Below are 20509 nucleotides of genomic sequence, written 5' to 3' on the forward strand. Positions count from 1 at the left end.
GCTTTATAATTCTGATTTCTGGCCCCTGGAATCCATTGTGTTGTGCACGCTGCTACAGGTTTATCGTCTTCAGGACAGATAATCCTGACGACATAGGGTTTCAGTGTCACATGCTGAACAGACTGTAAAACCCTGTGAGGCAAATTAGTGAGTTTGGGTTATGTAAATAAAACTGACTACCTGCCACGCTTACATCATCAGGGGTTATTATCTAAGACTTGGAGACTCTTCCATAAGCATAAGCAGTTTTCACATGAAGAGCAGAGCTGCCAATTCAGCGTTGACTGACTGAGTAAAGATGTTAAATAACTGAAGACTTCAAAGGAAAAACATTTAGATCTCAAGTTTTAACCTGATAAATAAAAACCCTCAACACACACACACACACGCACGCACGCACGCACACGCACGCACGCACGCACGCACGCACGCACAGAGCTTGAATATTTGATTATTAGGCCTCAGGTAGGTCAGCATTCAGTGATCTGAAAGTCAAGACACCTAATTTCGCAAATTACTTGAATTCATCAAAAGATGCTTGAACCCCTTTGTGAAAACGACTCCGCTTCAGTTTTTAAAATCTGTTGAATTAACAGACTAACATGAGTGTGACAGTAATAAGAGCTGATGTCATGTGGCCTGTGATGGAGTGTAACACAGGGAAAGTAGAGGCTGCTGGGAACATGGGAGGAAAAAGATTAAAAGTAGCTTGTAAATGGACTTTAACGATGTACTGTCGCTCCTGATTACATCACAGATGAAAGTCTCAAAGAATGGGAAGCCACATTTGTCCTTGGTCAGCTGCGGCGGCTGCACGGATCCACCAGGCTCCGAGGATTTGCATACATTTCCCTCGCTGTGGGTTTCCTCTCACCGCTGCTCCCATGGGAAATCTGCAGGCAGCACAAGGCCACGCCACTACAAAGTCTGAGCTAAGAATAACAATAGCTCCAAGTTTATTCCATGAATAATATGCAGTGATAATAAATCCTTCCGATATGAATTATTTAAAAAACATACAGTACGGCCTCAAAAAGGGTAAAAAAGCAGAAGGAAAACCTCAGTAAAAAACAGCTTTATTCATTTTCATGATAAAAGTTAAAGGAACTCATACATGTCAAACTGCATCTTCCACGGATCCTCATCGTCACTCACACATCGTACCTCCCAGTGTTTTCCAAACAATGTCACAGCATTAAACAAAATCAACCGCGGAGCTGGGGAGAAAATGATTTGGCGGATATCCGCTCTACGTCTACCTCCTCACCGTCTTTAAACCAAAAGTGAAATTTCCAGGACACAGATATTCATTAATTCAGTCACTACGCTGTAGATAGGCTGTAATACTGCAGAGTGAGAGCTGGTGTCTGACTGCAGGTGGTAAATAAATATGTGGTACATGTGGAATAATGACCGAGCCGCATTAAAACACCATTCACACACTCATTCGTTCAGTCAGTTCAATGTCACTTACACACTGAGACGGAGCAGGAGACGACCACAGTGTTAATAAAAAACAAACAAAAAAAAAAAACAAGGATCTTTCACAGGACGGACACTACATGGATTTGATCAACTCTGATTTAAGGAACAGTTTATTGAAACTGCTCCTAGTTAACATCTGTACGCAGTTTATTACTTTATAACTCCTCGTATGAAGCAAGTAACCAGTGCACCAACACATGGAAGATGCTTGATAACAAGTTGTGTACAAACAGGTAAATACACTGTTAGGATTTATCATCATGTATCATTTCAGCTACATTATACTGTGTTCTCATGCACCAGTTACAGATGCTTCATGGTGGGAGGTTAACTGCTCTTATTTCCAATTTACGATGGAGTATTAAGGCCACACTGGAGGGAAAAAATCTGAAATTTCAAGAACAAAGTCGTAATATTACAAGAATTAAAAATGTAAACATTCCAGAGAAAAAAGCATAATCTTTAGGAATATAACATCAACCAATCGAACAGGTGAAAGGACAGTCAGTGTCAGCCTGAGCTGCTTCTGGCAGCTGCTGCTTGTCTGTCTAACAATAGAATAGACTCAGTTTCTTCACAATCTTTTCAATTTCCTGAAGCTGTTGCTGCTGCTGATGATGATCATGAGCTAAAAGATGAAGTATCTCCTTATTTGTGAAACCTCTGCTAAAGTAGAACTTCACAGGAAGCTCCACATTCCTCTCTTTACAGCTTCTGATGTTTCCCCTCTAAAACACGCAACCTAAAATTACAACTTTATGGCTTTTTTCTTGCAAAACTATGACTTTATTCTCAGTTTCATTTTTTTTGTCCTCTCTCAATGTGGCTCTAATACTCCGTCATACCAATTCAATATGTTCAATTATCTTTCTGAAATATTCATTTAGATGTATCATCTGAAAAATAAGATGTTTAGATTTAATAATGAGAAAAACTGACTTCAGTATCCAGATTTTAACTGTTTAAAAGCCTCATGTTGGAGAATCAGATTGACCGGCGATATCCCAGCATCTCCAGCGCAGATGAAGGCCATGACAAAAGAATAAGGCAAATAACAGAACTAAAACCCCCTCACATCGTTAGCCGTAACAAAGATTAGTTAACACTGCTTCTGTTTTCAGTCCTAAAATACATGAGAACCCTTTTAAATATCCACCTGTCTCTTTTGTGAAACTCCGACAGTTCTCTGACGGTAATCTATAACGTGGCTGACATCGCCATGTGTCAGAGCCTCCAGCTTCTGTGGTGGCTGAGAGAAACCAAAATGTACAACGCTCACAGGGGAAAGAAAAACAACTCACAGATTTAACACATATGTTGCATCTAGAAATATGCAGCCTGTGTTCAGCTTTTCTAAAAGAAAAATAAGGTAACTAAGCAGCAAAGTGCAATTACAGTTTGGTTAATAATATTTAAAATACAAAGTTAATTTCTGTTGTAGTGTAAATGCAAAGCTGAGTTCTGGTGTTGTTTTGATATGACACAGAGATTCATTGATTTTGATATTCAGTGCTGAAGTTCAACATCCAGCCCTAACGAATGCCCAACACTTTAAAGGTCCATACAATATAAAGGTAGATGTCCATGTGTTGTTTGATTATAAAGCAGCTCTAGCTTCTATATTAATACTGTGAAAGTATCAAAGCCTCAGTCCAAAGAGAAATGCACACAGCCTGTATTCAGACACTGAGCCTGAAACCAGCCTGATTAGCTCAGTGACCTGATTGGTACTAGAGCTCCAGAGAGAAGCCTGAGAGATGTAAAACTTTACTGAGATGGTTTTTGGTTCTTAAAACCACAAATATATCTTCTTATGGATCAACACTTCAAAAACGCTGGAGAAGAGGAAAATATGGAGCTTTAAAGCGTCATTATCGTCCAATCAGAGTAGACTGGATTTATGTTTCCAACTCCAGCATATGTTGTTAAAGCTGTGACTTTTTTTCGAACATTTCTGTCTCTCAGCCACCACCGAGTTTTCCCTGGTGAGGCCTGATCCGAGGCAACTGACCCAGGCAGTCAATAATAGTAAAAACCTACATGGCTGTTATCAACTCTTTCACTCAAACTCAATATCTAATGCTGAAAAATATGTTGACCCTTTAAATTTTTCATCAAAAAATATATATGCATGTATATACATCATTATTTTATTATCTGTAAACGTTAGGCTCTTAAAAAACGCACTGATCTCCATAAAAGTGGATTTAAAAAACAAAAGCAAAGAAGCCACTGAACTCATTTTGACTGACAGGTGTAAAATAAATAGAGATAACTTAAAACATATGTACAAGATGGACAAAGCACTCAGTAGTTTAAAAATCACAAACTAAAAGAGTAACTGTTGAGTGTGTGTTTGTCTCATTTGTACCGTTACAGCTTGAACAAAACCTAAACAGACTGTGTTGTCATGGAAAAAGATAAGAACAGCTGCTGACAGTCATGCAGTGATTGGGGTTTGTTGTCACGTTTAACCAAAACTGGTTCAAGCAGCATCACCACCGTTCCTCCTCAGCCCACGGGACGGGTTTAGTAGTGCAGTCTGTAGTGTAAATCCCTCCTTTGTTTGTAAAAAAAAACAGGACTCCATTTCCCAGGTATCCTCTCGTACACAAGTTCAACATCTAAGAAAAAAAAGCCAGTTTTGTAGTTGTGGGTCCCAGACTGGATTATTAGTGGTTTGGTGGAGAAAGGAGAAGTGTTAAGGCCTGTGTGTGTGTGTGTGTGTGTGTCTACATCTGTTCCACCGGTGCTCCCTCTTCTTTGGGCGGAGGCTCTAAGTGAATGGGAGTGACACTGGCTGGTTTCTTCACACTGACAAAGAGACGGAGAGACGGGAGGGCAGAGGCAGACAGTGGACAGGTAGTGGTGAAGGAGAAGAAAGGAAAGAGATAGTGACATATTTGATGTGTTTGCTGTTGGGGATTGGTTTTGTTATGTGTATGATTGGGTAAGTATCAATACTTTGTGTTCTTATTGATCCCCCTCAACGATTTTGTGAATGAAAACAGACCTTAGACAGACATGGTTTTTTGCTCTGCTAAGAAGAGCAACGTTAGCTGCCAAGACACTTATAGACAGAGAACAACAGCTGCTAAGTGCCAAACCAGGATTTCCGTATGCAAAATAAAAAAGAGCTACATGGATGAGGAGGAGTTGTGTAAACGGTTTAGGTTTCAATTACTTTTTTGACAGCAGGTGAATATTTGGGTTGTTTGGGTTGCATGTAAAATTGGGATAGTTGTTTATAATTTGTAGATATGAGTTAATACGTCTTCCTACTCCTTCTGTTATTCTTGTTCAGTTTTTATTTTTCATGTTCAAAATAAAATTTGTTCACTCATCATGATACAAGCAAAGTGCTGCACAGATAAATAAACCACGTAAGGGGATGTAAGAAGAAGAGGAAAGCTGAAACTTATTCCCTTAATGTATGGAAAAAAGGAATTAATATAGCAGTCAGGGAAAAGTTCCCTCCATCGCTTGTAAACACAACTCTGCCACTTTGTTGTTTTGTCTGGATATCATGTCAGCCCCAACGCTTGCTTTTTATTCTATATAACCAACACGCCACCTTGATTACAATCAGATATCGACATCGCCCGTCCCTAATTTAAGATTTACTTACGAGTACGGAGAGATCGGCACGGCAACCACCAGCACATGGTTCCTCTTTCTGAAGAGCCGCCACAGGCCGTGGTGGTACCCTCGCACATCCAGGTCCCAAACATGGAGGCACTGACCAGGAGACACACAGAAGAATGATCTGAATGATCCTGTTCCTTCTTGAATATTATGGTCAGTTTCATCAGCCAAAAACATGTTTGGATATATTTACATTATTTCCCTTTATCAAAGTGAAGAAGACAAGATGAAGAGACATCACTGACAACATGGAATTAGATTATCATTGACAGTAAGATTCAAAAAACACAAGTGACTGAAGAATAAAATAGTTTTTGCTCTTTGGCTTTGAATTCACTCGTCCAGGACCTTTATGAGCATTAGCTTTGTGTACCTTGGCGAGCTCGGTCCAGGTGGATGTGTCCGTCTCCGTTTCCATCTTAATAAACATGACGTAGATCTTCCCCTCAGAGTCCGGCAGGAACGAGTCCTCACATGGATTCTTAGAGTGATCCAGCACCTCCGCCTCCCTGGAATCACACACACAAAACATTACACCAACCATTCCCACCATGTTTGTAGTTTTTCAGCATCTACAGGCTCAGTGCCAGTAAAATCTCACTCACTTCAACAGGTTCTGGATTTCCACTTCATAAGCATCTTTCTTCAAGCTGTGAGCAACAAGGACAAGAACATCAGGACTGTCTCTGTCACTGTCGCCAAGAACTTTTCAGCTACAACTCAAGAGCTTGTGTCGTTAGTTTCTCTGTGTACATACCTATCGACATTCTTCAGCTGCACATTGGGAACAGTGTTGAACTTGTGCTTCTTGAAATACACCTCCTATATGACAGAGCAGACGAAGGTGGAGTGATAAGATCAGGCAAACGAATGTTAAGCACATCAGAAATGAATAAAATCTGATAAGACATCATGTCAGTGTCACTTCAGCTGAGAAAAGCAAATATCTTCAGAAAATATTTCACCTAAAAATAAAAAAAAAACACATTACAATTCAACATTTTGCCTCCTGCAGGCCTTGAAATTTAAATTGAGATTATAATTAGTGAACTTGCAAAAATGTTTTACAAGATTAAGGTTAGGTAGAGGTAACTTGCTGATGAGGTGTGACGATTTTGATGCTGAACAGTTTTTAACTAACATTTGCTGAATTATTGAGACTTAAGCTCTTACATGGAAATATCCGTTCATGTTGAGGCCGATGATGCCGAAGTGGTAGGAGCGGGACACATCGGGGATGATGCACTCTCTGCCTTTCCTCTGCTCCGGCATTCGCATCCACATGTCCCAGTCCCACAGCTGCAACACGCAGACACACAGTTCAATGCGACCTCACACACTTTTCATGAATCGTGCAGGTGGTTTTAACCAGTGATGGAATATCAACTTCCAAAGTTGTTTCATTTGCAAACAGATAACGGAACAGTGGAGTGGAGCCGTGGTGTAACTATCACAGAAATGAACTGAAAGCAACTCATTGAACAGCATGGGTTATTTATAATTGCTGATCAATATGTCAAGGGTCTTCTCATTGTATCAAGGACTGTTCAGGGCTTTTTTTTTTTTACGAACTGTGAATTTGGCTGTGGTCAATATTATACAAACTTAAGACTGACTGATGAGTCTGGTCATGTGAGGTCGTTACCGACTGTCTTGTTGAATAAGTCTGTCAAAAATATCAATAAAAATATAAATTCTACATCCCAAGGATGTAAAAAATAATAGAGTAAGAAAACATCCATCCTGCACCTTCTCAGGCGTCGGCCATTTTGGCTCCAGTTCATCCTTATAGAGGCTCTTCTTCAGCACCCAGCCCAGACCGGGCATACTCTCCACTCTGTAGAGCAGGGCCGGGTCCTCCGCTGTGTGTTCGTAGCCCTGTACAACAACAACAACAGCTGTTAACGACATACACAGCTTTTCTGGAAGCATCAAGTCTTGCCTTCCTGTTGGTCACTCAGTGGGTAGAAAATGAGGTAGGGGGAAAAAAATGAGTCATGGAGAGAAAACCAACAGTGGACGACTTGTTCAGATGTTCTATGTTTAGGAACACAGGACGATGTTAAGTTACACCCGCAGGCTAAAAGAAAACTGATCGCCTCATCACTTGTTGTATTGTTGAAGGAACTGTTCTGACACTGAGACATCCGTTACGCAACTCTACGCAGGAAAAGACCCTTGACTGTAACACAACAACAACTTCTCAACCTAATCAGAAACACTGCTGCTTCCACTCCTGTAAATCCGTCACTGTGACTTTCTTATTAATCAATTTACAGGTAGATGAAACAAAATTTCTACAAATGCTCAGGTAATGAAAACCTGTCTGAATTCAGCTACATGCATGAAGAAGAGCAGAGGAAGGACAAGATGTAAACAGTGGACAGGGAGAGATGAAGTGTGAGCAGGTGAGGCGTTCTGCGCTCACCTGGTCGTTCCAGGCAGAGATACAGTACAGACTGTCGTCCTCGTCCAACAGGTGGATGGTCTGACTCAGAAAACTGCAAAAAAAAAAAATCAGAAAAGCAACATCAACATTAAAACAAGCTTCATCACTGTTAATAACAGTATCTATAACAATATCAAAATCTGACAGAAAACCTGTTTTTAAGGCGTTTAAATTGACAGCTGGCATTTTTTCTAAAAACCAAATTGCAGAAAAGTTAAGATCTTACATTTATATACCTACATAACCAAAGAGATAGACATTGGACATTACAGACATAAGTGATCGCTGAACCTGTCATTCAAAAACAATGGGCATGAATGTGCTGCTACACAGCCTCCATTTTTCTGGTTTCACTTTGCTGCAGCATTAACATTTCCTTTCATCAAAACTAGGTTTCCTCTGCGTGGATCAATACAACAGATCAGTGTTTAGGAAGTGAAGGTTACCTCAACCCCGCAGGTTCAGTGTTAAGTCAGTATATTAGCTTTTATTGATTTTTGTTAAACTTAAGATTCTGAAGCTGAAGAAATCTACTTATTCTGACAAAAGAAAATTAAAGAAATCAAAGTTTATTTTATATTGGACCTGAAAAATAAAACTAATTAATTACTTTTACAGTCAGAAATTCAAAATCATGACTCAATAAGGACTCACTCCCCCGAAAATCTTATAAATTATAGTAGTAAACATTAAATAAAAACGAGCCTTGACTGTGTCGGTTTCATAGAGGCATTAAAACTGAGCGAGCTGGCGGCTCAGAGCGTCTCTGAGCTGTTTGAAGTCAACGCTTCAAACAGGTCAGTCACCACAGGAGGAGAGCTGCAGTTTTTTACTGCAGCAAACACTCGCTTCAAAGACAAATCCGTCCAGGAGAAGAAGTCTGGAGTTTCCAACACTGTGGCTCTACTGCCACCTAGTGGTCACTCTGGCAGCAGGGAGGATTTACGGGTCCTCTCTGCTGACAGTGTATTAAACAGCTCATTGTGTACAAGCATTAGACACATTCAACTTCTCTCAAGTATGAGAAAGAAAAGCAGCAAATCCTCACATGTGAGAAGTTTTTCTCCTTTGAGAAAAATGACAAACAATCAATTATCAAAAATAGTTACGGATTAATTTAAAATTACTGATCATTATTGGTTGTGCAAACTGGAGAACATACCTGAAGAAGTCAATGGAGATATCCAGGTCTTCCTCCAGGACGATGGCAAAATTGGATTCCTGATAAAAATGAAGAGTGACAGACTTCAGTGAAGTCTTTATGCAGTGCAGCTCATGATAACGGATTATAATCGATAAACCAGCAAATAATACAATAAATAAAAGACTAAACGCTGTTGTTTTTAACTAAGCGGTAAAATGAAAAACGCCTGAGTGAACTCACTGGGTGAAGATTGAAGGTTGCAGTCAGACTGGCTTTGTAGTGCTGCGACAGAGGGCAGAGACAAACTGTTTATTTAGAAACAAGAACTAATGGAAAACAACTGTCATGGCTCCACTGACATGGATTTGGTGTTAACATGTTAAGTTAGGTGCTAGCTGCTGTTTACCTGGGACACTCTGGCATTCTTGATGCTGATGGGTGTGTGTTGAACTCCCTTCAGCCCAAACAGCTCAACAACATCCATCGGCTCCTGAGTCAGAAACACACATGAAAACAACATGTATGATGGGAGAGGTGGTTTATCAATACACGGCAGCAGGACGGATGGAAGTTTTAATGTACTTTGGCACCTCACAAGATTAAGATTAAATTTATCTCGTCTCTTGTTAGTCATCAAGCAGTACAGATAAAATACGGCCAACAGTGTGTCCCACTGATGCGTTTTAATAGTTTGTGGAACAGTGGAGCTCAACGGCTCAGAGGAGGAAGACACTTCAAACCACTCTTGTTAGTAGGATACATTCATTGCTGTTTTTTTTTTTACCAACACTGTGTGTGTGTGTGTGTGTGTGTGTGGAGGGAACTATCACAGAGGTGGTTTTAGGAAGTCGAAATGCAGGCCGAGGTCAAAGATGGGTGTGGTCTCCGACTCATGAGTACTGAGAATCATTCAGAAGATCAATATGTTGACAAGAGGGTTTGTATATATATATATATATATATATATATATAAAAATATATATATATATATATATATATATATATATATATATAAATATATAAATATATAAATATATATATATATTCACACATATGTTTTCAATGTTTAAAACAAAATTTTCATTGTTTTTTCTTATTGGCCTCTCCCTGTGATGAACCAATAATGGCAGCTTTTATGTTATTGCTGGTCAGACCATATCATATTTCTGTTTGTTTCCAACATTTGTGAGATTTTCGAGTGAGCCATGAGTTGGAAAATGTTGGGAACCACTGTTGTGACATATTTTACCATTATCTTAAAATTGCAGCTTCCTGTTATTTGGATAATTCACTTATGCCATATTGTAATTTGGATAATATCTTGATTAACAGTTCTGCCCTTGTCATTACTGTGTTAAACATTGAAACAGGTCCTGAAACCGTGTGTGTGGGAGGTTTTTCATTTAACAAAATAAATAAAAAATCTCAAATGTATCAATATTTAATATATTGTCTACAGTTAACTTGATATTAATATGTCATAACATTTCTGAAAATATTGAAAATAAGTTGATAAAAATTGCTATTTTTAAAACCAACCAACCACAAGTTTTTAGGTTTTGTCTCTTCTTTCCTGGTTCTGTGAGAAACAACATCTCATACTGTTTCGATGAAACTCAGTCAAAGCGGAAATAAAACTCGTACCTCATAGTATCCATCGATGAAGACCGTGATCATCTGCGGGTTGACGCCGTGAGCCGACAGAAGTGACCTCAGCATTCTGAAAACACACGACAACTGCTTGTAATTTCGTTTGAGATACACAAGAGGAATGACAGTCGTTTACTTCTCAGCTCCATGTCGCCGTGTGACTCTGTCATTTGTTCTCATTTAATGAGGACGGACAGGGAAATGGTTATTTTCCTTTACATTAATATCTACAAATGTATTTCTAAGGAAGGGACCACCATCTTTCTTAATCAGGCTCCGACAGCAGCAGCTTATTGCAGCTCTCACTTTGTCTATACGTCATGCAGAGCAGCAGGTCATTTATTAACAGGAATATTTACAGACCGTGGGTCTCATTTATCTTTATTTGCTTATGGCTGAGATGCAGTTTATCTATGAAATACCAACAAATATGTACAAATATTTTTTATAGATGACAAGTAGAAATCAAAAGGGGTGATCTCTACTTACAGTGTGTGGTAGAAAAATAGATCTCATTAAGTAGCTGACTTTTCAAACCTATTTCTGTTTCCTTTCAAAGACAAAGGACAAAAACAGCCTGAAAACAGATCGTACCGGTAGAGATAGTTGGGTCTGTTCCCTGCGATCACAGCCACCGGGACACTGAAGACGTTATTGTTGGGGAGCTGGGAGGAGAAAGAAAATAACGTGAGTGAAAACTAAATGTGTGTACATGAACATAAGAAACTAAATCTCTTGGAGAAATCGGGTGACACAAGAAAACAGAAATGCACTGTGGTTAATCCAAGTATACATGCTGCAGGTAAACAGACTTCTCCTCTATAACCTGAGCTTATTTTAGAGCCATGACTTATTAAGTTCATGCGTTTGTATGTGTGTGTATTTTGCACTTCCAGCACAATGAGGGGACAGAATCTACTGTTAAAGAGCACAGCTTAAAGCAAAAGTGTGTGTGGATTCATCTGAGGAAACTAAAATTGTTTAGGCCAGTGGTTCCCAATCAGTGAACCTGGGCTCATTGGTGGCAAGTAGGCTGTCAAATTATTTGCAAAACAGTTGGCCACAATTTGTGAAAAAATAAAATAAAATACAAATAATCTTTTTAAATGTTTTAAAATTAAATGATCCTTAAAACCATTAAAATGTGAAAAACTCCTGTAATTTTTCTTTTGGTATTAAGTTCCTATCACTGTGATAAGACAGTAATAGGAATGTCTTCCTTTCCTGTTACAGCTCAGCTTATCCTCAACTCTTTGTCATGCACATGCAAACATGTGATCAGTCTCCCTTTAATCAGGCTTTCCCGTCTGCACCCACAACATGCAGCTGAATCAAACAAACAGTCCGACAGTGAAAACAGTCTCATTGTGCATCTTACCGGGTCAGGATTGAACTCTATGGGCGCCGGGTCCTTGCAGCTGCAGATGCTGCCGTATCCTTCCACTTTGCTGCAGAAGAGCTTCCTCCTCCGGTTCAGTTCAGTGTCGGCCCAGTGGCACTCTGCCTCTGCAGGATGGAGGGTCATGTAAAAAGGACTATTCCACCATTTTACAACCTGGATCTTTCTTTTTGGTTTTAGCTTTGTCCATCGAGGGGTTCTGCAACATGATCAGCTCAACATATGTTACACATGGTCGACCTGCGTCTCACCTTCGGAGGCGGTCAGCTGCACCTCGGTCTTCAGCAATACCGGGTCTCCCCATGTGGACAGAGCTGGAGACTTGGAGTGCTTCTCTCCGTACACTTGACCTGGACACACCAACATACAAATACTCAGCCAGCAGGTCTAGACAGGTGATATCATGAAGCAAGTTTAATGGGCTGATTAAATGAAATTAAAAATAAAAAAAATGAAACATAATGATTCTATGTTGAGATGAATGAATGATACCAATCAATTAGGAGACCTCCCAGCTCCACTGAATGGGAGGAGTTGGACATCTCCGTGAAAGTGAAAATGAACTCCTCTACCTCCTTTCTTCACCACGAGCGTCCACATGTCCCTCCAGCTGAGGTTGAGGGACGCCTGGCTGCCGAGACTCTTCAGCAGGTTCTTGGCAGCGTCTTTGAGGTGGAACGTTCCCTCATCCTGCAGGACGGAAAACACACGGTTCTCCACTCATTCATTTCTTCGTCACATCTGTGTGTGCCTGAACGTTCACATCAAACACTTGATACCTGAATCAAACAGCAGGACAGAAGCAGCGACTCACCTTGATGGTAAAGATGAGGACTCGGCCGCGGGTCACCATGTTGAGGAAGAGGATCATGGCTTCGTCCTCATGGGGAGAGTAGGTGTCAAATATCCTCTTGGCCATGACATGACCCTGAGACACACAGTGACAGACGCTGACTGATTCATCTCATCAAAAGACAGTTATGTGTTTTTTTCTTTCATTTTTGACAGATTCAAATACAATATGATAATAATAATAATGTTGTTTATGCAGCACCTTTTAAAACACAGTAAAATGAAAGAAATAAAAAAATACAATCCAAATATATATAATATATAAAACACAGATTAAACAGTTTTAACAATTGTAACAGAAAACATCAGTAAAGCCATAAGAGAAAAGTGAGTTAAAAAGAGGAATCTGTCTGCTGCGATATTTGGATATCGTTTCCAAAAAGCAGAAGAAATGGTGAAAGAAGCGTTGATTATCTTCATTAACAAATAGGTTGTTGTCTCAAATGAAATCAGTGAAACTAAATAGGAAGAAAAAGGTAATTTGTTGACATTTAACACGGAAAAAAAAAAGATTCTTACAGTTGCCTGGTTGAGAACGATCACATGGATGCCTCTGCCTTGCTCCCGCATGTCATCCTCCAAAACCTGCAGAGGACGAGCAAAATAAAGACCGGCTTTATGGAGCTAAAGGGACAGTCTGACATTTTTGGGTGGATCCCCTCATTTGCAGATGTTTCCAGAGGCAGGCGAGAAGATGGATATCAGTTCCATGGGACATGTTTAGCCTAGCTTAGCATAAAGACTGGAAGCACTGGGAAAACTGCTAGCATAACTCCACCAAGAAGTGAGTAAAAATGCTCCTTTTAACAATGGACGCTGGGTTAGAGGGTAAACTGTGTTTTCAAAATTCTGTCCATCTTCTAGCAGTGATAATAACAATGTAATTGCAGAGATTTGAGAACACAGTGACATCACTAAACACACTTCATGTGGTGCAAAAACACACGAGAACATACACACCTAGTTACATTACATCATTTTTTTATTGCGTACTTTGTACAGAAGGGGAGAAGGGCGACCTTCGTCCCTGAGGCTGTTCAGCTCCTCAGCCGTCCCAACCATCCCTGCACCTATACTGTAGATAAGTAACACCACCATCTTTTTTTATTGCACCAGGACTATCTGTCATACAGCTGAATTTATATCACAACGTGTACAGTTATTTATTTGCACTGGTGATGTCATTGTTCCATGTGACCATTAAATTGCCCCCTTGGGACATTTAAAAAAAAAAATAAGTGTAATGTATGTGTATAAATTGGTGTGTATGTCTTTGTGCATCTTGTTTCTTTTTATTTTGCTCAATGTACTGAATTTGAAGAAAACTCAAACTTTTTTTGTGTCTGTCTGTTGGTTTATGTTCATCTGACTTTTCATCAGTGTCATACGCTGGTCCTGTATTCTACTTTTGAAATGACAAAGTGAAACTTGAAACTCAACCTGCAGCTACATGTGCAGGAAAAGGAAGAGTGTCCATGTACCAGTACAGGACGTCTGACTGCTTTTTTTTTTTTTTTCGTTTGTTTTTAAATTGGCTTTTTATTTCTTTTCCAACAACAACAATAATAATAAAAACAATCACACTAAGAACACCAAGAAAAAAAAATTACACAGGGTGAGCATTGGTATCACCTGGTTAGCCACTCATATTATTCCAAAAGACCTCCTGCCTCTTGTTCAATTTAAAATTGTTTATTGCTTCTTTATAATGACGGTGCTGTGTATCCAGACCTCAGAAAGGTTATTCTTACTATTATAACAAAGGAAAAATATTTTGAAAATAATCATCTAAACTCACGGTGGTTCCATCCACTGCCACGTAGACCTTGGAACGGCTGGAGTACACCTCAATGTCCAGGACCTTGCGTCCATTAGCCGGCCTGCGTGGTGTCTCCATGTTGGGTACGGCATCCTCTGAATAAGCATAAGACCAGGGTTAGGTCATCCACGATAAAGCCAGGCTCAGGTGGGATACATTTTCACACCAGTGTGTTGAATAGCTAAACAAAACATATTTGCTGTTAATGAACGATCCACAAAGCGAAAAACACCTCTGTAATCAGCCCCAACAGGCCAGAGAAAAGGTTGAGATTTATACTTTGTTAAAACTATTTTCATCTGACAGATCCACCCACAGGTCTATCATCATTTTCTCACATCAAGACCAATCATTGTTCAAACTCACCGAACTTCTAGAAAAGACACCTTTAACTTTCCAAAGATATCAAATATGTCCAGCAGAGTTTAGGGAAATCATGCATCTCAAGACATTTCAGGAGTCACAGTTTCAATGATCTCACTCTGTATAATCATCAGGAAGCTACAATATGGAGTAAGAAATCAACTGATACTTAATCTGGCGGCAAAAAAAATGTTTTATTTGCTTTTTTTTTTTTTTTATTAAAAAGGGGGAAATAAGTTAAGAGGAAGATTTAGAAAACTCATCAGATTTTTGTTCTTGAAACTTTGTTCACCTGCAGAAATTCAGGGCAATTCTTCCCCACAGACTCAGGCCAATACTCTACCGGCCTCGAGTGTCTGTTATCAAAGCTCTATGTAACCCTCATCAAATATTTGGCTATTAAGGGGGTTAAAGTTTGAATTTAAAAAGCTAACCAAAAATAGAAAACACCACTTTTTGTAACACTTACTCAATTCAATTTTATTGTATAGCAATGCATCCACATGCAGTAGACGTGCTTGTCTGGAAGAAGTAAACAAAATGAGTACCAAACATGTTTCTTACCATATTCTTGGGCTGCTGCATCTTCATTAGCAACTCTTCTCGTGTCCAAGATGAGTTTAATGTTGACTATGACAGTTATCAGCAGAAAGAGCACAGCACCGGCCTGTGAAAAGAAAACACAGCGTTCAGTTTGAAATCAGATCTTATTTCATTTCTAATAGTTCTAGTTAACATGTGGGTTTTAAAGCTAATGTCAATGTTAGTAGTGTTTGTTTGTTTGTTGGTGAAAGCTGGTAACATATCAAACCATTGCTGTCCAGGATGATGTGCAAAAAATATACCTCTGCATCTGTGCTTCGCGTGCAGCTTCTGACCAAACATTCAGGACAGTGGGGAACACCACACAATGCTCCTAACTAAACCCAGTGTCATGTTGGAACTTTGTTCCCCCTTCAAGCAGTGCTTCCCTCACATTACAATGATGTTTCCAGTCAGCCCCTCCTCCATGGTTGAGATTAGGGTCTAGGTTAAGTTATAGTAGCTGTGTTAACTGGTTGGGTTTATAGGGTAAGGCTGGGGTGAGGTTATGCATCTGAGAGGACGACTGATTGGGGTGAGGGACATGGTTAGGTTCAGGTTAAGGTAAAAGGAAACAAACACAACTCCAGTACACAGTGTTCTTGGCTAAAAACTAAGATGGTTAGGTCGGCTAGAATGAACTAAACCGAAGAATGATCCATTATTTGTTGGTTGGTTGGTTTATACGTGGAGGTTATGGATTTAATTTGGCTAAATCGTTCACCGTTTTTTTTATTTGTACAGGCACATTTTTCTATCTTGTTTAGCCAAAACTCCCTTACTGAAATTATTTCTATTCAGTCTGCAGTTGAATTGTTTTTTTATTAAAAGGGTAATATAGTCAGTCAACAGGTCTACTATTTAGATTAAGACAAACTTTAAAGGTTCTGTAACTGATTGTCACTGCCACTAGTTATCGCACTAGTCCACCAGCATCTCAGATCAAAACAAAAGCTTTGGTGGCCACAACTCCGGCCTACGTTCGGCCATTTATAAAATGGGTAACAGCAAGTCAACTAACTTTGTCATTTCTACTGTAGCCATCACTAATGCAAACAGACATGTAACATTATGTAGCCATCAAGTTACAGAAACATTGAGAGGAAGAAAAGCCAGTTCAGAGTCACGGACTGGGAAAGAAATTCAGTCTTGGACTGATCCACTGGTAGTGTGGTCACAGGAATGACACTGACGGAGCCGGTAAGGACACAAATACAGTCGATAAAAACTTAATGGATGTTTTGACTGTCCTCCGGTCGACCAGGATTTGAACGTTCCTATGTTTAGTCTACCTGTGCTGATCTCCTTCGTTGTCTGAGGCCTTCTAAGACAAAAATGTGGTTTCTTCTTCAGTGGAGGAAATTGTGTAAGGTCGCTCCCACCTGAACACTGCATACTGCACTGAGCCATCACACCTGTGGATGATCCCTGTGTGTTTATAATGTGGGGAGGACCAGCGGCTTAACAGGAGGGACTGGAATCAACTAATAGGCACACACGTACGTGCACTGACATGCATGCACTACCAGACAAGCTACCAAAGACCAGAGAGACTCGGATTACAACGCACACAGGGGGGGTGCAACTTCTTGGTCCGCTCAGGACGCCATTACGCCTCTATATTTTTATGCAGAGAATAGTTGTTTGCTGCTGTATTATTGTTTACAGAACCTTTAAGTACACATGATATATAATTGGTAATAAGAGCATCTGTTCCATTATTAATAGCAAACTTTGCAGGAATAATTTCCACCTTTGAGTATATGTATATGTGTAGTTGGTATTAGACAACACTGTAGGTCAGTACAACGTGATACATGCGTGACTGTTTGTTTTCACTAACCTGGCAGAACCGACGAATCGTCCTCTTGTTGGTTAGTTTGTATTTCCAGGTGAGGTACAAGCTCCTTTGTTGACGTGGGATGAAGGGCTTGGCTCGGGGGTTAGGGGTCCAGGTCTCCATCCCGGACACCGACAGCCGCCAATACACAGCTCAGACCCTCCGCCTGCCCTCCTCCACACCCTGCGGTAGGAACATGCACTGCTCCACACAACGGCACACCACCGAGACACGACTGGCGGTCACATAGTCACCTGAAAACCACACGAAGCAGCTAATCACCAAGTTTAGCTAACGATAGCTAGCTAGCCCACTATTTTTACACCAGCGGGGACATAGCTGTTGGAGTTTGACACCCTCCAGACGTCCCTTTTCTGTTCAGATATTAATATTACTACTCACAGAGTCATCGACGATCCTGGCATTATCATTTCAATCTGGCAGCGAGCAGCAAAAGCCAATAAAGTAGCTTGAAACTGCTGCTACATGCACGGTGTTTCTGTCGCAGAGGAAACGACGTCACTACCCTAGCTTGCCTGCGTCTTCTTCTTCGTCTGTGATTTTCAGCAGCATTAAGACTGTTAGACTCATTACTGCCCTCTAGAGCATAATCAATAAACTACCTCAGACACTGTTCATTCTTCGTGATAAGCCCAGTTTGTGTTTCTCATTTAGCCTACAATTTGCTACTCATACATTTCAGAGTACTTTTTACTTCATTAAGTTTATTTGACAGATTAAGTTACTTATTAATTTTCAGTTTAAGATTTTAAAAACACTATATAATAACATCATAAAACAAAACACATTATCAAACATTAAGTCATTAAAGGTGTCTAGTTGTTGCAAGCTGCAGACAAGCAGTTGCAAGCACTGAATTCCCATCAGATAGTTTAATTAAATATGTGGTGACGGCTGAAAGAGGTAAAATTATCCAATAATTCACAAATATGTTAAAGATGAATGGAAAGTCATAATAATGAATACAAATTTGTGCAGCAGAATTATGTATTTTCTTCTTTACTCTTTCGTTAACAATCTCACGACCCTTCAGATTTATCTTGTGACCCTTTGGAAGGGCCCCACCTCTAGGTTGGGAGTCACTGGACTGAACTACCAAACAGTATAAAGTAGATAAAACTAAAGGGAAATTTTCCTTTGCATTGCTGCATCAGTATTATATAATTATATAATTAATAGTTAATATTATAATATGGTCATTAATAACATATAAATCACAAATGCCCTTGAAGTGGTTATTACTTATTACTACATTGTACACACATATATATTTATATATCATAGAACTCTGTATCCTTACTCAACTCACTTTAGATATTTAATATTACAGAACTAGGACTTGTCTTACTATTTTGAAACATTACATTTACAACAAGAAACACACAAGAACACAAGAAAAATCAGGGACACAGGGATGGCAATGTCACGCGACATTTCTTGGAGGAATGCAGTGGGTGAGAAGGAGCATAAGATTTTATGATCGACTTCAAGTAGATGGGTGCAGTCCCAAAAGTCACTCTAAAGGTAAGCATTTTAGTGACTTGAATTTGATTTGGGCGTTCATGGGTTACCAGTGGAAGTCGATGAGTAGCGTAGTGACATGTGCCCTTTTAGGCAAAGATGAGATGGGCTGCAGCATCCTGGACCAACTGTTACGTTGTCACTGTGCATGAAGGAAGGCCTACTAGCAGGACACTGAAGTAGTCAAGGCGCAAGATGGGTGGCATACTAAGCCTGGTAAGGCCTGATTTTTCTTATGTTGTATAGAGCAAAGCGGCACAACCGAGCGACAAATGCAACATGGTCAGAGGATAGCTTGTTCATTAATCATGACATCCATGTTTTGTTGCGACATTGGTTGGGGTAAGAGTTCAAGAGGTGATTTTAATATTGATATTGTGATGGACAGACTGATTGTCCCGGATGACCAAAGCTGGCGTTCCTTCATTCATGTGGATGTGTCAGAGTGACAAGTCAAGATCTGTGCAGAAACCGCAGGGTCGTCAGGTGGGAACAACAGATATAGTTGAGTGTCATCTGCATAGCAGTGATATTACAAGCCATGCAAGTGGATAATTGGACTCCAGGAGGTGCTGTATATTGCAAAGAGAAGGGGTCCCAGTACCAATCCTTAGGGCAATCCTGCGGGGAAGGAATCGGATGAGAGCATTTGTCCTTGCCATGTCCTTGCCTGAGCAGTGGTTCACTGTATCAAAGGTTGCTGAACGGTCCAGCCAGAGACGACAGAGTCATTTCAGTGGAGTGGTCGCTCTTTACACTTATTTGGATTAAGGAAGTCATTCCATGAGAGGAATTCTGAGACCTGTTTGATACACAGAATGGAAGTAGTGAGACAGGTGGATAGTTCTCTACTCATGCAGGGTCAAGTGAGGGCTTTCTGAGCAGAGGAGTTAGTCCTGTCAGATACCTAATATGCCTTCTAGTTTCAACTGCTCTTTCTATGAGTCCTGATTTTTGAGTCCACACCTTATGTGCTCAGAACTGTTAACAACAAATAGAGGATCTAGCTTATAGGGGCCCCCTTACTGTAAAGGAATTTTCCAGTGATGCACGCATAGATGATCAGTATAGACGGCACAGAGTTTACTTGAGGCCCTTAGGTCAGGCTGTCACTAAATCTTACAGGCGGAGACGCTCAGGCAGCTGTATCTCTTTGGTGGCAGGGCTGGAGACAAAGCTGATAACAGAAGACCTGGGGTGGTCAGTAACAAACAACTCTCTTTTATGTAACCAGCAATATGGGCATGTGTAAATCAAGCTTGCTTGTTATGTTTAAGTAACCAATAGAATGCCCACACATCCTCTGTGTGCCTGAGATATGACCAAACGTGGGCATGAGTTGTTTTCTGGGCATATGGAGAACTGAATAAAGACTAATCACAGGGCACCATTCAGGTAGAATTGAGTTGGCATCATGCACAGCAACATGTATTGATGATACCTCTGTTCTCCTTGGCCAAGCTTCAATCCTGGGTTCCATCACACTTTCTTCATTGATTCCTTAACCATCCATAATAAGAATCTCCCCTATCACTTACCACTTGGCCCCAGGGACTGTGCCTTTTAGACCCATCTGGTAATGGATGCATGCCTGCAACTTCAGCACGCCCAGGAATCCTCGATAACTTGACTTTACAGCATATCACACCATCTCTAAACAAAACACTGAGGATGTCTTTTTTCAGAGGTGTGGCTCGAGTCATGTGACTTGTGCTCGAGCCAGACCTGAGTCATGAATC

General features: G+C 40.2%; 1 protein-coding gene across 3 annotated transcripts in view; it reads right to left on the bottom strand.

Moving 5' to 3' along the window:
• Positions 1–17764, bottom strand: part of pomgnt1 (protein O-linked mannose N-acetylglucosaminyltransferase 1 (beta 1,2-)) — a 115666-nt gene extending 97902 nt beyond the window's left edge. Inside the window, exons 1-22 of one of the 3 annotated variants that reach the window (XM_056378559.1) lie at positions 17631–17764; positions 17232–17482; positions 15371–15473; positions 14423–14538; positions 13144–13209; positions 12587–12700; positions 12345–12462; positions 12024–12122; positions 11752–11879; positions 10968–11038; positions 10368–10443; positions 9130–9213; positions 8964–9005; positions 8742–8800; positions 7559–7631; positions 6880–7008; positions 6304–6429; positions 5888–5952; positions 5736–5780; positions 5504–5639; positions 5114–5223; positions 1060–4299 (exon numbers count right to left, since the gene is read on the bottom strand). In XM_056378559.1, coding sequence (XP_056234534.1) covers positions 4218–4299; positions 5114–5223; positions 5504–5639; positions 5736–5780; positions 5888–5952; positions 6304–6429; positions 6880–7008; positions 7559–7631; positions 8742–8800; positions 8964–9005; positions 9130–9213; positions 10368–10443; positions 10968–11038; positions 11752–11879; positions 12024–12122; positions 12345–12462; positions 12587–12700; positions 13144–13209; positions 14423–14538; positions 15371–15473; positions 17232–17351 — 1962 coding nt within the window. In that variant the 5' untranslated portion in view covers positions 17352–17482; positions 17631–17764 and the 3' untranslated portion in view covers positions 1060–4217. Of the gene's footprint in view, positions 1–1059; positions 4300–5113; positions 5224–5503; positions 5640–5735; positions 5781–5887; positions 5953–6303; positions 6430–6879; positions 7009–7558; positions 7632–8741; positions 8801–8963; positions 9006–9129; positions 9214–10367; positions 10444–10967; positions 11039–11751; positions 11880–12023; positions 12123–12344; positions 12463–12586; positions 12701–13143; positions 13210–14422; positions 14539–15370; positions 15474–17231 lie in introns of those variants that run through there. The other 2 variants (XM_056378558.1, XM_056378560.1) reach the window with 2 other exon arrangements.
• Between the last annotated feature and the right edge of the window lie 2745 nt (positions 17765–20509).

Source organism: Seriola aureovittata, chromosome 6, assembly GCF_021018895.1.
Source record: "Seriola aureovittata isolate HTS-2021-v1 ecotype China chromosome 6, ASM2101889v1, whole genome shotgun sequence".
In the NCBI taxonomy this organism is placed as follows: domain Eukaryota; kingdom Metazoa; phylum Chordata; class Actinopteri; order Carangiformes; family Carangidae; genus Seriola; species Seriola aureovittata.